This window comes from Mesoplodon densirostris, chromosome 16, assembly GCF_025265405.1.
Source record: "Mesoplodon densirostris isolate mMesDen1 chromosome 16, mMesDen1 primary haplotype, whole genome shotgun sequence".
NCBI lineage: Eukaryota > Metazoa > Chordata > Mammalia > Artiodactyla > Ziphiidae > Mesoplodon > Mesoplodon densirostris.
This window is the reverse complement of record NC_082676.1, coordinates 54,750,622-54,766,256: the sequence shown is the minus strand read 5'-3', so window position 1 is coordinate 54,766,256 and position 15,635 is coordinate 54,750,622. Positions and strand designations below refer to the sequence as shown.

The 15,635-nt window shown below is 49.6% G+C and overlaps 1 protein-coding gene across 1 annotated transcript; it reads right to left on the bottom strand.

Moving 5' to 3' along the window:
* Positions 1 to 867: 867 nt before the first annotated feature.
* LOC132476967 (group 10 secretory phospholipase A2-like) lies at positions 868 to 14,183 on the bottom strand. Its single transcript, XM_060079222.1, has 4 exons — positions 14,105 to 14,183; positions 10,435 to 10,585; positions 8,569 to 8,675; positions 868 to 1,010 (listed from the first exon to the last, which is right to left on the bottom strand). Exons 1-4 carry the CDS (start codon positions 14,181 to 14,183, stop codon positions 868 to 870), a joined length of 480 nt encoding a protein of 159 aa, XP_059935205.1.
* Between the last annotated feature and the right edge of the window lie 1,452 nt (positions 14,184 to 15,635).

Below are 15,635 nucleotides of genomic sequence, written 5' to 3'. Positions count from 1 at the left end.
AGATTTATTCACAAGCATCCTCATCACATCAGTAATAAAAATAGGAAATATCACCAAGGTCCAAAAGGTAGCAGTCTATAAAATAGTATCTAATACAGCTGGAAATGTATCTAATACATTTGGAAATGAAGTTTCCAAAGGTTTTTTTTAAAGACATGGAGAAATGGAAAAAATCATACAGTATGAAATCATATAGTATAGAGTCTCAATTACATTTTTAACACATTATAGACAAGACCAATGGGCAGCACACTAAGATACTAAAAGTGGTTATTGTGGACTGTGAACTGGAGTGGGGTGTTCTCTCCTTTCTATATTTCTCAATTTTCCTTTTTTTTTTTTTAAGCAATGCATAGGTACTACTTTCGTAATCAGGAAATAAATTTTAACTGTTAAAGGTGGAGTGGGATAGGGCAGAAGACTCGAGCTAACAACTACTAGACTTGAACTTCACAAGGTTGGGCCATCATGTGGCCATTTTGTTTATTGCTTCAGCCCAGAATCGAAAGCAAGGCCAAGCGCATGGTAGGTGTTTGCTCACTTTTGACTACCTGCCCTCGGGAGCAGGTTAGAAGGCAAGCCTCAGCTCTTTTCATAAAGGTTGAACCTCAAATGGTACCAAACCTAATACAGTCATAAATACAGTTGTGGTTTTATAAAATAGGCATGGGACTTTTGACATTAATCAAGCTGGAAACCAAACTGGCTCCAGCCCCAAGTTCCGGGACAGGAGTGAAAGCAAACACGAGGGTTTCAGCTTTAACAACTGGCCCCAGCTTCCTCCTGCAAAGAACTGAATAAGGCTGTTGATCCGCAAAAAGAAGTTTTTATTTCCTTGTGCAAAAAAGACATTTCAAGTCAGGCTAGTCAGTCACACTTGGGTGAGTCCTTCCCACACAAGAAGCGGGGGTAAAGGAGGTACTTTAAGTTGTACTCAGTTTTGGCTAAACAGTAAGCAATCTCCAGGTCACACTTGCACATGAGTTCTTGGCATTTGTCCTCCACTGGTCCTGGAAGAAGTGGGAAAACTGAGGTTAGAGCAGGGACTTGCAGAGACTTGAAGATAAATGCAAGGGAAGCCAGTAAAGCTGGGGACAAGGAAGGGCATAAATTGCATCTGGGTGACACTTTGACACTTCACCACGTTATCTCTCTCTCTCTCTCTCTCTCTCTCTCTCCATAACTCCCGAGGGAGGTGATGTTCAGCCATTCTACAGAAAAGGAAATTGAGGTTGCCAGGGGAGTGTTATCAGAGAGGAAGTCCAAAGTCCATATGCCCTTTTAGCTTCTCTTCTGCATCAGTATTACACTAGTGCATTTAAGAATCCATTTAGATAAGCAGTAGGTGCCTGGGAACCATCCAGGCTTTTTTTTTTTTTTTTTTTTTTGGAATGCCTTCTCTGCTAGTTCCTAGCTGTGTGGTCTTACCTAAACTTTCTGAGCCAAGTCTTCATGTAGATGGGGGCACCATCCGCTTTGCAGGTTTATTGGGAAGCATGGGTGAGAAAGCCTATGTAAAGTGCCTGGGAGGGGCTTGGCCCTACGTGTGTACTCCATCAATGTTGGTTCTACCTGCATTTCTCTGCCTTTTCTCTCCAGGTCTCTTTCAGATGCTCCTTCAAGAAAACAGTTTGCTGTTTGCTTATATTCAGCCAATATAATACTCAATGGTGAAAAGCTAAAAACTTCCCTCTGAAATCTGGAACATGACAAGGATGCCCACTCTTGCCACTTCTATTCAACATAGTATTGGAAGTCCTAACCACAGCAATCAGACAAGAAAAAGAAATAAAAGGTATCCAAATTGGAAAAGAAGAGGTAAAATGTCATTATATGCACATGACATGATACTGTATAAGAAAATAGTTTGTTTTAGGTAACAATCATATATTCCATCTCTTCCTTCCATCCTGGGCCTACCTTATACAGAGATGCAAAGGTTGCCACCCAAAGATAAATCTCCTTCTGCCTCGGGAATTCCACTGCTAGAGAGTCATTCGTTTAGGTTGGAAAGATTTTGTGATCTTCAAGTTGTATCTTATTAAGCTATGGATATGTCATCTGCCTTTGACTGTGGGTTTTTAATTATCCACAAAATGGGGGGGAAAAAAACACCCAGTATTAAATCTTTCCAAATTTCTTCCAGAGGCACAGTGAAGCATGAACTTTGGAGGTAGCCAGCTCGGCCATGGATATAGTTCCTTTGGGCACATCACTTCATCCTTCCCAGGCTGTTTCCACAGGGGCCACATGAGGATACTAAAAGTACCTACTTCTAAGGGCTGTTGGGAGAATGAAAAGAGACCAAGTCAGTAAAATGCAGGGCATATAGCAGGTGCTTATGAGCTGCAGCTGACCTCCTTAAGCTGTCAGCTAATCTTTAAAGATCCCCTCTTAAAATGCACAAGTTCCATGGAGATCCTAGCAAGGTGAAGCATGAGACTCAGAAAATTCATCAGCTTCTCTCAGGGCAACACTCGGAGAGCTTGGCAGCACCAGGAAGGGACGGAGCGATGAGTGGGGGAGGGGTGGGGGATGTCAAGCAGGAGGCAGGGGGCCTGGGACCCTCTGTAATGAGCTGAGTTGATTAAAGGTGTTTATCTGCATGACTGCACACAGGGTTTCCCAAACTCAGACCCGTGGCAGCTTCAAGATGCTAGCTTTAAATCCCCTTTATTTCTAATAGTAAGTCAATTATTAAATAAATTATGATTTAATTATATTAAATGGTATTAAATTGCATTAAATAAATTCTATCACTGACATAAATGGAAAACCAAAATCTTATACCACAAATATAAGAAACTGACTAAAAAACAAAGAAAGCAAAAACAACAACAAAAACCAATGAAGATAAAGTCCTAATATCAAAGTCTAGTTAAATGCTGTTGCCCACCTGAAAGCTGTGAGCCCCCAAATTGGAGTGTTTTGGTTTAAAAAAAAAAGCAAGTGTAAGAGAGGTTTACCCTCTCTAGCAGTCAGACTATCGTGCAATTGATACTTCCTCCTTGCCTAATTGGAAAAATTAACAAAGGACTGAGAGGGAAAATCTTTCTCCCTTAAATTCATTTATTAAGCTTCCCAGGGACTTACTTCCCTGGTGGTCCAGTGAGTAAGACACTACGCTCCCAATGCACGGGGCCCAGGTTTGATCCCTGGTCAGGGAACTAAGATCGCAAGCCACGCGGCACGGTGTGGCGCGGCCCAGAAAAGAAAAACTGCCTTGGTTATAATTCAGTAAATGGATAACAACAGAAAAAGTCAGGATGATGGGAGCTGGCGTTAACTGTGCAGTTATGCGGAGCCAGGTACCGGGCAAAGGGCTGGCTCTGTGGTCCCCATCTCACCCAGTCCTCTCAGGGCAGTGCCATTGGCACCCCAACCTTACAAAGGAAAAATCCAGGAAGGGGTGTGGGGACTGGGCCCCAACTCAGCTCTGCCCGACCCCAGGCCTCCTGGCTTGTCTGCAGGAAGGGAGTAGGGTGTCAACTCGGGGCACTCGCCCACCCTTACAAATTCAAGTTTGTAACAGAGGATTGTTTAATAGAGTTTTTATTTTTATTTTATATTGGAGTATAGCTGATTTAGTTAGTTTAGTTAGTTGATTTTGTTAGTTTCAGGTGTACAGCAAGTGACTCAGTTATACATATATCTATTCTTTTAATAGAGTTTTAATGACATGGAAAAGAGCTTACACTTAAGAGGAAAATAAGGGGTACAAAACACACTGCTATGTTTTTTATGTATTATGCACTCAAAAAAGACAAAACAACAACACCACCACCAGAAGGTTAATCAAATGGATGTCTGGGTAGTGTCAGTGGGAGTTTTATTTCCCACCAAACTTTTACATTTTGTAATTTGAAACTCTTCTACTTTGAGCCATACGGTGCTTTCATCGTGGAAAAAGCGATCTCAATTAACCAAATGTGAAGGGCAGCTATTTCAAAGTTTAGTTTACGGTATTTGTTAGACTTAAAATATCTATACCACTCAGTGCCGAAAGGAGGTGGCTTGTGGGGACTTTGGTGGCCTTCCTCCTCCCTAATCTCTACCAGGTCTCCCTTTAGCCCCTCCCCAGCCTCTACAATAAACACCATTTACATTTTTTAAATGCTCTTGCCAGTCAATACCCCTCCAGGACAAGTTCTCTAACCCCCTTTCAGGCTGCTCTCCAGTCCTTTCTACATATAAATTCTAAGGGCACCTCAGATACACCATTTGACCCAATAGTTCTAGGACTCCATGCTACAAAACCCTCTCACAAGTGCACAAAGACTTAGGAACAGCCATGGTCTCTGCAAAATAAAGTACATTCGTGTCACTGGCCGTTCTCAGTTGGGGCCCGCGGGGGGCATTTGGCAGTGGGCGGAGACATCTTTGGTTTTCACGTGGGGGATTGGGGGTGCTACTGGCATCTGGTTGGTAGAGGCCAGGGACGCCGCTAAACTCTACAATGCCCGGGATGGCCCCCTCACTGGAGAATTGTCCAGCCCCAGATGTCCAAAGTGTCAAGATGGAGACACTCTGCCATAGGTGATTGTCTGGCTTTAAAAGAATGAGGCTGACCTAGATGTTCCAAGATGTCCAAGACACTACATTAAGTGAAAAAAATAATAAAATATACGTAGTGTGATCTGATTTTTGTTATTGTTTGTTTATTTACACATGCACAAATCTGGAGGAAAAGATGCCAGACTTAACAGAAGCTAGTTAACTCTGGTGGATGGAGTGTAACTTTCTACATTACAGTGTTTCTGGAATGTTTTAATTTTTCACAACAAAGGTGGATTAGGTTTGAATCAGAAAAAGCATGTGGATGAATGGATGGACAGATAGATGGACGGATGGACAGACAGATAGATAAAAATAATATGTAAAAATTGGTAAATGAACCAGCTGGTGCAGGAGCCAGCCCTTCTGCCTGTAAAATTTCCATGGGCCGCTGCACAACAGAGACACGCACACCCTCGGAGCAACGTGACCTGGTGGGGTAGGGACTTCGGAGGAAAGAGCCATTGAAGCTCCAGGGTTGCAACCGGAGGACAGCTGTCTGAGGACAGGGTGACTCGCATGAACACTCCAGCCAGTTCCCCTTCCCTCCCCCATCCGTGAGCAAGTCCCCCAGCTCCACCTTCCAGCCAAAGATGTCCAGAAGCCCCCCTTCCACCATCTCCACTGCCACCACCTGCCCGAGCCACCTCTCACCCAGATCCCCGGGACAGCTTCATACAGGTGACTGGCTTCCACCCTTGCTCCCTCCAGCATATGTTCCATGCAGCAGCCAAAAATGCAGGACGGTTAAAATGAGGATCGGATCATGTCCCTCCTCTGCTCAAAACCCTCCCTGGCTCTCCATCTCCCTCAAAGGAAAGCCTCCAACGGCCTGGGGGATCTGGCCCTCATCATTCTATTATCACCTACTACTCTCTCCCTGGGTGACTCTGCTCCAGCCTCACCCTCCTCAAACCACCCAGACATTCATCCCTACCTCAGGGCCTTTGCACTGGCTGTTCCCACCACCTCTTCCCATGGCTCCTTCATTCCGCAAGTCTCTGCTACAATGGCATCTTGTCACTGAGACCTTCTCTGACCCCTGAGCATTCTGGGGTGAGGATACATTTTTACTGAGGCAAAATTTCCATAACAAATTTACCACTTTAAAGTGACAAGTCAGTGGTATTTAGTACATTCACAATGTTCTGCCACCATCCCCTCTATCTAGTTCCAAAACATTTTTATCAGCCCAAAAGAAACCCCATATTTATTAAGTCACTCCCCAGTTCCACTCTCCGGAGTCCCTGGTAACCACAAATATACCTTCTGTCTGTGGATTTGCCTAGTCTGGACATTTCATATACATGGAATCATACAATGGGTGACCTTTTGTGTCTGGCTTTTTTTTACTGAGCTTCATGTTTTCAAGGTTCATCTATGTTGTAGTTTGTATAATACTTCACTGCTTTCTCTTCCGACACAGCACTTGTAAAAACAATTGGCACAGACGCTATTTACTGCTCTCCTCTTTTTAGACCACAGAGCCTTGCTTCTCTGTTTTGCCCAAAACCTAGCAGGGAGCCTGGCACAGAGTAGATTCTCAATGATAATTTCTGGGAGAATACAGAAAAGCCATACATTGTTTCTGATTCTTATACAAACCCAGCACCAGAGTTTTATTATTCCCATTTTACAGATGAGGAAAGTGAGGCTCAGAGGGATTTAGTAACTTATCCAAGGCCACAGAGCTGACCCAATGCCTATGCCTCCTTTGTGCTCCCACCCTTTTCCCTGAGCAAGAAAGATCCTTTCAAAAGCAAGGCTGGGTCTCACTGCTCCATGGCCTCAGGAGCCCAACAGCTTCATGTTATTCAAGAATAATAAAAACTGAGGAGGAAACCTAGCTCCCAAGGGTTAAGTTTAAAATAAAGGCCTGCCAGTAAATATTATTATATGCTTAACATTTTAAAAATATATATTTAAGTCAGGCCCATAAATGGAAAATGGGCCACACCTGTAATTAAGCAAACAACTATGTTCAGAATGTTTCCAAACAGAATAAGAATATTTTTAGCAAAAAAAAATGCATAATAGATATTTTGGTTCTCTTCGTTTGGTTCAGGGAGGGCAGTTCTGTAAACAGTCACAGACTCCACCAGCAGACACACCAAGAAATATTTTACAAACATCATTTTTACATGGTTAGGGGCAAGCAGAACATGCAGATTGAAGGAAGAAGAGAAAGGTCTTTAACACATTTCCCATTCAAGGCCCACTTCTCGTCTCCACCCACAGTGGAAGGGGGCAGTCTGGGGACAGGGAATATGCCCAGAAGTGGGCTTATCACCACCATGTTAAGCAAGTCACTTCTTTCCCTGGGCTTCATTTTCCCCAATTCTAAGTGAGAGGGTTGGATGAGATGATGTCTGGGGCATTTTCAGTCCTTGATGTTATGTCTCCATATTAATTCAGTTTTGCTCTGTGCCAACTCCTAATTCAGACTCAGAGGATACAGCTGAGAATCCATGCCTATCTAAGAACATCTTTCTACGTAACCCTTAGGATAGCCTCCTTCCCTCTAGAGGAGAACAAGTCTGCAGAAGCTGGGGTTTTAGTGGAGAATCACACCAGATCCTCAGTTCTCTCAGGTGGAGGTAGTGGGGGTCAGAGAGAGGTTCAGATGAGGATGAGGGATGGAGAAGAGGGTAGGGAAGAAAGTGACAACTTCCATCCAATTTGGTTATCACGTTATAAACCTTCTTCCATCTTTGCAACACCCATCTTCCAGGTAAGGAAACAGGCTCAGAGACATCACTGATCTAAGAGCCAAGTGATTTTCAACAAGAGTACCAAGACTGGGCTTCCCTGGTGGCACAGTGGTTAAGAATCCACCTGCCAATGCAGGGGACACGGGTTCAAGCCCTGGCCCAGGAAGATCCCACATACCGCGGAGCAACTAAGCACAGCAATGGAGTCCCAACACAGCCATAAATAAATAAACAAACAAACAAACAAATAAATTAATTAAATGATATGGAGCAAGTTAACAATAGTTTTTAAAAAAAGAAGTGGCCTGTCATGTAAAATGTACAGTGATATCAGATTACGTTATAATTATCCTCATTAAATACACGCTGCTTGTGGTTAAAGATAGATGATAGATAGATAGATAGAGAGATAGATAAACAGATAGATAGATAATGAAGAATTTTTTTAAGGCCAGAATTAAATTTAGGAATAGAATGGTTTTTGAATAACGTTATAAGCCAGAAACCTACTCTCTTGGTTAAAAAGGACCAGCAATGACCCAGGGATGTTTCAGCTAACATAACACTGAACTGAGACTTTCTCCTAATTTCACAAAACTAGAAGGATTAAAAGAAAATTGAAAGAGAAATTACTTTCTCTTGGGGGGTTCAGGATTACACAGAACTGTCTTCTTGTCCTTCCCCAAATCCTGTGCTCAGTGAAATAGTGCATGGTCATCTTCACCGGAGGTTCTGTGTTGGGTCATTCCTTCACCAGACATTAATGACATCTACTAGGCATGAAGCACAGTGACACTGTCACTTCATCCTTACAATAGGCTGGCTTGATTTCTGCCGCTGGTTTACCAATGAGGAAACTGAGGCCCTGAGAGATCAGGGCTTGGCAACGTCACAGAATCTGAATAATGGACTAAGCTGTTGGCCAGAGGCCAGGGTTTGCAAACTCAGACGTCCCCTGGGGCAGGCAGTGCTAACGAGCGAAGCAAAGGGGATACATCAGACCCAGGTGTACTCTTCATTTTGACAAATAAATGGGCTCACCATTCCAATTTTTCTTGAAGCATTCAGCCTTTTGACCTACCTTCTGTTTTCCTGGGTCTGATAGAAATATTCCTTTTCCATAACAAAATCAACAGCACAGGAGAAATGAACTATAGTAACTGACATTTGGCCTCAGCGTCAGGCAGACAATAGGGCATGGTGGAGACTGGGGCAGATGGGGAGAGATGGGCCCTGCCTATACTTGGAAGTCCCTCTATGCTCCAGCCAGTGGTTGCTACTGGGTCTGATGCTGGGAACTCACCACACAGGATTTGCTGATTGACACACTGCCAGGAATAGCGCTCCATCTTGGGACTGCAGCCAGCATCCTCGGCACGTTTGTAGCAGCAGTCGTGGGAATGACAGCACCTGTGGGTGGCAGACAGGCAGACCGGCGGGTGGGTGAAGGCAGGGATGCTCTCTTGGCCATCCTCCTGTGCCAGGACTTCGGGTGAGTGAGGACCCACAGGGGGACAGCATCTTCTGGTCCAAGCTTTCTCCCTGAGAAGCCCCACCCTGGGAGATAATTCCACCGACCCCAGTGTGTCCTGTGCTGCCGCCATCCCTCTGCCACCCTCGAGCCTGGCCCCTGCCTGCCTCACTCTCTGAGTCTCCGAGCTCCAGCCACAGTGGTCTCTTCTCTGTTCCTGGAGCGAGCCACAGCCTCCCCACCTCCTGACTTTGCCCACACTCTGCCCCCTGCCTGGGAGAACTTCATGTCCCCTTTTCCTGTTCTAGGTCTAAGCCCGAGTACCCGCCCCCACCCCCAGGATGCCATCCAGATCCCACATCTCGCCAGGCTCTGACAGTCTCCTGACCACACCCTCTCCTAAGCCCAGGTTCCTTCCCTCCGGGCAGGTTTATGATGAGACCCTAATTAGGGAGAAGACTGATTAGCAGCTGTCCTCCCTGACCGAGACCTCTGTGAGGGCAGGGCCATTTCTGTCCTGCTCCCCACGGTGTCACCAGTGTCCAGCCTGCCACATAAGAGCACCTCGAAAGCAATAGTAATGATAATAATAACATACAAATTCCCTGAGAAACACCCACCAATGTCTGTAAACTTGTCCATCGTGCAATCATCCACTGCTCTTGCTTCCATCCATCCAGCAGCCCCACCCTGCGCTGAGCCCTCAGTAGGGTCTGGCAGGGAGACGTCAGCCAGATTCCACTCTGCCCTCAAGGAGCTCCCAGTCTGGCGGGGAGAGGCAGACAAGCCACCAGATGCCACGTGTGTGGCGAGAAGTGCTGGGATGTGGGGTAAGGAGAGGGGCTTCTGGTAGCCAGAGAAGTGCCAGGCCCAGCTGGGCTGCACGGAAGGCTTCCTAGAGGAGGTGAGGCCTGGGCTGCACCTGCAAAGATGTGCAGGAACTAGACAACCAGAGTGTGGCAGGGAGGGCAGGGCCCACAGCAGGAGCCTCCAAGGCATGGATAAAGACCTGTCAGTGACAGCTACATCCTCCGAGCTCGGAAGACAGTCACATTCCACGCCCCTGCCCCCCACCAGCACTAAGTGGAAATGGTGAGTGGCTGTGTCTCTTTAAGCCTCAGGGACCTCATCTGTAAAACAAGGATCATCATCATACCCGCCTCCACGGATGGCCGTGGCCCTGAGGGCAAATGAAAGGAAGTCATGGCAAGATCCAAGCCCACAGCCTTGCACAGAACAGGCCCTTCTCACACAGCAGCAGAGAGCAGTGATGGGGGCGTGAATCTAGCCAGGCTGTCTGGGTTCAAATCCCAGTCCCCACCCCTCACTGTCTATGTGGGCCCAGGCAAGCTGATCTCTCTGTGCCTCACTTTCCTCATCTCTGAAATGGGGTTTTGTGAGGACTCAAAGGGGTTCTCAGAACAGTTCTGATGCATAATAAGTCTGATCGATGATGTGCAATTTTTTTCAGCTAACATAATCAATCACTCCATGGCCAGACCGGGGTTGGGGGGCAGCTGGCACCACAGTTTGGCCTCACTGGCCGTGCTGCCCAGGAGGCCCTCTGCCTGCAAGTAGTACTGCGTGCTGAGATCTTCCTAGTCCAAACTCCAACCTCGTTTTTGGGTATTTCCTCATAGGTGATATTTCCTTACTGACCCCAGGGGGTGGGATCTTCTGGCCCCAGCATGCACTCACCAGTCAATGGCATCCCTGGGCTGGCCATGGCCACCCAGGCCACAGTAGCAGCCATAGTTCATGTAGGCCATGGCGGTGCGGGTGCCAGCACAGTGCACAGTCCCTGCCAGTTCTATGAGCCCACGTCGGTGCACATGTGACCTCTGGGAAGCTGGGGTGGGTAGGGGGAGACAAATGTTAGAGGCTGCAGGTGGGGGCTGCCCTGGCCCTGGGGAAGGGCACCAGCCTGAAAAGGTCCTGGATGACTGTCTCAGTTTGAATCCTGCTTCTTATTCCTAGCTGTGTGACCTTGGACAGCTCAACCTCTCTGTGCCTTGGTTTCCTCATCTGTGAAACAGGGGAATAAGGGGATCTCACTCCCAGGAATGGAATGAGATCATGCATGTAAAGCACCCGGCACACAATGAGCTCTAACTATTGTTATCAATATCTTCAAGGCAGCCATGAAGGAGAAAACAGGTCACAGAGCCACATCATCTGAAAAAACTCACACCTCTGGGCCTTTGCACAGGCTGTTCCCTCTTCCTGGAATGCCGTGATCCCCAATCCTTGGCCCTTATCAACTCCAGACAGAGTCAGATTGCAAGTCGTGCGTCAAATGTCTGTCCAGTTTCCTGTGCTGGGCACTGAACCTCAGAAGTCAGCTGAGCAGGGTCCCTGCCACCAAGGTGGGCTCCTCTGCGGGGGCTTCCCTCTCCCTGGGTCTCCACTGCCCCCACCACTGCCCTCCAGACTCTGGCTCAGGGCCCTTTGCATCTCTTATTTTCACTGCCCGGCACAGCTTCCTCCCACATGGGGAGGCCCTGTGGCCACATCCCAGCCATTTTTCTGGATCCCCCATGTGGCTGTGACACATAGCAGTACATAGTTGGTGTGACTGGAACCCCTGCATCTCACATGGAAGAAAGAGGAGGCCCAGGTGGGAAGGACAACCCTAAAGTCACACAGCCCACAAGAACCTGACCTGACTGGGGGCTTCTGACTCCCAATCCAGTGCTCCTTCCTCCTTGCCCAAGGAGGAAGGGAGCCCTGCCAGGGTAACAGAGCTTAGGGGCATCAAGGGGTCCACTGCCTGGGGTAAGGGGCCTCCAATCCTGCTGTGAGCTGGGCATCAGAGAATCCCAGAGCCACTCCTTCTTCTGGTGAGGGCCATGAGTCCACTCTGGCGTTTAGTCAAAAAACACAATCAGGGGCCTCCCTGGTGGCGCAGTGGTTGAGAGTCCGCCTGCCAATGCAGGGGATACAGGTTTGTGCCCCGGTCTGGGAGGATCCCATATGCCGCGGAGCGGCTGGGCCCGTGAGCCATGGCCGCTGAGCCTGCGCGTCCGGAGCCTGTGCTCCGCAACGGGAGAGGCCCGCGTACCGCAAAAAAAAAAAAAAAAAAAAACACAATCAGAGCCACAGTAAGGAGATGCTATCACTGGGACCTCGCCCTGCACCGGGCACTGTGCTCTGCAATTTATAGGTGACATCTGTTGTCAACTTGCTTGTCTCGTGGGTGGCTATTCTCCCATTTACAGATGGAGAGACTGAAGCTACAAGAAGCAAAAGGACCTATCCTAGGTCTCAGAGCTGGTGAGCTGCTGAGCAGAAACTCGTGCCCAGGCCGGCCTGATTCCTGGGAGCCTGCTCTCTGCCCACTGCTCCAGGACTGAGGATCCAGAGGAGATTTTTGCATTGCCTTTAATCATCATGTCTGTTTCATGTCTTTTTATCTGGAACAAGAATTTATCATGCTGACTTTTTTGAAGAGTCCAAACCAAAATTCAATTCAATTTTTTGTTTTTTTTTTTTTTGGCTGTGCCGCGTGGCTTGCAGGATCTTAGTTCCCCGATCAGGGATAAAAGTGGTGCCCCCAGTAATGGAAACTCTGAGTCCTAACCACTGGACCACCAGAGAATTCCCTCAACTTTGTTTTTTTCTCAGTGGGAAAAGCAGCATATTCGTGTAGGGGACTGGAGATAAGTTAAATAGAAACAAAATGTAAAAACAAGTTTAGAGTTAAAAGCTTTGCCTTCCTCTCTGGATGACCTGTCCTCCTCTCACCTCTGCTTGAAACCTCCCCAGGCTCCCGTCCCCCTCCAGGTAAAGCTCAGGGTCCTCATTGATCAGAGGCCCTGCAGGAGCTGACCCTCCCCCCGCTCCAGCACCCTCTCTCCATGTGCCCCACATGGACCCCACTCATCATGTCCTGTTCCTCCAGTTAAACTGCCTGTCACATACGCCCCGCGCTGCAAGTGCCCTCACCCCATCCTCACCCAGCTCACCCATCACCTCCTTCTAGAATCTGCTTCACCTCCATGTGACCACAGGGGCCCCTGTCACGCTGTGCCACTGTCTGCTCATGGGCATGACCCTTCAGCTTGGACAGATCTCTGCCGCAGGCAGCTCCGGATCCCCTGGCATGCAGTGGGCTTTCAGAAAAGCTTCCTTGACCCCTGGATCCACCAAGCCCCATGGAACACTCCCAGTCTAAGCACATCTGGGGACTTCCCTGGCGGTCCAGTGGTTAAGACTCTGAGCTGCCACTGCAGGGGCGTGGGTTCCATCCCTGATCGGGGAACTAAGATCCTGCGTGCCACGTGGCACAGCCAAAAATAAATAAAATAAAATAAAAACTTGAAAAAGAAATAAGCACATCTGACAGGACCCCAGTTCCAAACCCACACCCCAAAGCTGTCCCCAGAGGTCCCCCCACCCTGATCTGACCCACACTCTGGCATCTCAGGGTCCTGGACTCAGCCCTAGGGAGAACCCAGGCATGGGTGGACACCCAGCACTGGATTTGTAACCAAGGCAAACACTCCCTCCGTGCCAGCTTAGGTGGGGCAGGTCATTCTGGGGGCTGTTTGCTGTGTCTGCCCACGACAGCGTCTGCTGGGAGTGCCAAGGCTGTCCAGGCTTCCTGTGGGCCTGAGGGTGTGTGTGTGCTTCTCTCTGTATGTGTGTCCATATGGGGCTGTCTCGGTATCCCTGAGTGTGGGTGTGTGGGTGTGTGCGTTTCCCTCGCGGTGTCTTTGCCTGTGTCTGTGTGTGAGCCTGTCCGTGAGCCCAGCACCTGAGTGCCCAGATGAGTCTGGGGGCGTTCTGTGCCTGTGTGTCTCTGAGCTTGTGGCGTCCGCACATGTCCCTGTGGGTAATATGCCAAGGGGACCTATCCAAGGGTGACGTCCAGGGGTGGTTGAGAAGGGGACATTGCGTTCTTCCCCGGCCCAGGTAGGGCTGGGCCCCTTCTTCCCCTGCTCGTTTCAGCCTCTCGTGTCCCCCTGGTGGTCCTACTGCAGACCCCAGGGACAGGTGGAGTGAAGGCTAAGTTCACAGGGCACCAGGCCAGGTGGATGAGGAGGTCTGGTCACTGGAGAGGGTGCCAGTGAGTGGAGAGGGTTTGGGGGGAGGACACTGAGGCCCTGGGGGAGGACTGGGCTAGTTCTGGGTCCCTGGAAGCGGTGAATGAGGGGCTCTAGGGGAGGACGGGGTGGGGGTGGGGGGACAGGGCTCCCAGGAAGCTGGGAAGCAACGTGTGGGTGGACCACAGAAAGGAGGGCTGGGGGCTGTAGGGCTCTTGGGTCCCCTGGGAGGGCTGGGGAGGCAGGGCTCCTGGCACCCTGGGGAGGACTGGAGGAGCCCCAGGAACTCCTGGGTCCTTGGAGGGGGCCCATCCCTCACTCACCTGAGCTGAGCCCGAGTCCGGGTCCCAGTAGCAGCAGCAGCGATAGCCCTACTGGCGGGCACAAAGGCAGTGGACCCATCGGAGGGTGGCAGGAGTGGGGCGGTCTGGCGGGCCAGTGTAGTCACCGAGTCCGGCCTAACCCCCTCCCCGAGGCCCCGCGCGGCCCCGCCCCCGGTCTCTCGCGCGGCCCCGGGCCGAGTCGCCAGGGGCGGCACGTGGGGCGGTGCTGGGAGGCCGTCGGGACCTCTGCATCTTGATCACCGAAAGGGGGCCGCGCCCGCGGGGCGAATTCGGCCCCGGATGTCTCGGATTGGGGATTGCGGAGAATTACGGAGGAAAGGAGTTTAGCACAGGTCGGGTCGCGGAGCAAATGCGAGGTACTCTGTTGGTATTATCATTACCTGCGGGCAGCTCCCAGAGCTCAAGTGGGCGTCCGACGGGAGGAGACTTGGGGGAGGGGGAGGGACTGGAACGCTCTTTAAAACTTTAAATGTGGGAAGCCTGGCGTCCCTGATTCCCCTGAAACCAGCTCTCCCGAGGGGGGCAAAGACTTGCTCAACGTCACAGAGTGAGCTCTGGTAAAAGACAGAGCACCAGTGGTGGGAAAGGGGAGTGAAGCTGCAGCTGTGTCTGAGCAAGCCCCCCACTCCACTCCCTCCCCTTCTCAGGCTCTTCATCTGGTCGAGGGCAACAAGGCCTCTGAGGGACCTTGTGAGGCCAGGAAGAGGTATACACAGTAGGTGCTCAGTATCAAAAAGAGACGACAGTCGTGGCACACATCTGTCCCCCTTTGTCCCCGGTGCTAGCCCTACCCAATTAGTCATAACTACTTCTGAGAGCGGAACCCTAGACCCCGCCCCATCCCCACTGCCAAGCCCTCCTAAAGATACTGGCACCTAAGGTGATGTCACATCTCACCTGCTACAGTGTGCTAAGGGCATCCGGTGCATGATCTTATCACAGCCTCAGACCCCTGGTGTCCCCATTTTCACAGGAAGAAACTGAGGCTCAGAGAAGCTAAGAACCAAGAAGCAGGGGAAGCCAGACTCAAATTCATTTCTACATGGTGCCAAACCCCTGTCTGCCTCCTATGAAAACCTGCGGCATCAGGGCATCCGTGTGCCACACTCTTTGGTTACTCTCTCCCCATGGGAGTGAGCTCCTCAAGGCAAGACCTAGGTCTCTCCTCTTGAACGCCCAGCACCGGCTTGCCTGGCACAAAACAGGTATCCAATTAAGGCTTGTCCAAACAGCTTATGGGTTTCAGACTCTCCAAAACATGGGGTAAAAACCATTTTCTTTCTTCTGAAGGTCTCCATGGGCAACAGGGGATAAAATATCCCATATAAATCTAGGGAGAAAGACTTTTTTTTTTTTTTTGCGGTACGCGGGCCTCTCACTGCCGTGGCCTCACCCATTGCGGAGCACAGGCTCCGGACGCACAGGCCCAGCGGCCATGGCTCACGGGCCCAGCTGCTCCACAGCATGTGGGATCTTCCCGGACTAGGGCACGAACCCGTGTCGCCTGCAT

What these genes read in the sequence shown, in the direction of transcription:
- LOC132476967 (XM_060079222.1), bottom strand. Translation starts at nt 14,183, where the DNA reads ATGGGTCCACTGCCTTTGTGCCCGCCAGTAGGGCTATCGCTGCTGCTG. An exon ending in CGGACTCGGGCTCAGCTCAG is followed by an intron (nt 10,586 to 14,104) that starts GTGAGTGAGGGA and finishes TACCCACCCCAG; the next exon opens with CTTCCCAGAGGTCACATGTG. An exon ending in CCCAGGGATGCCATTGACTG is followed by an intron (nt 8,676 to 10,434) that starts GTGAGTGCATGC and finishes TGCCACCCACAG; the next exon opens with GTGCTGTCATTCCCACGACT.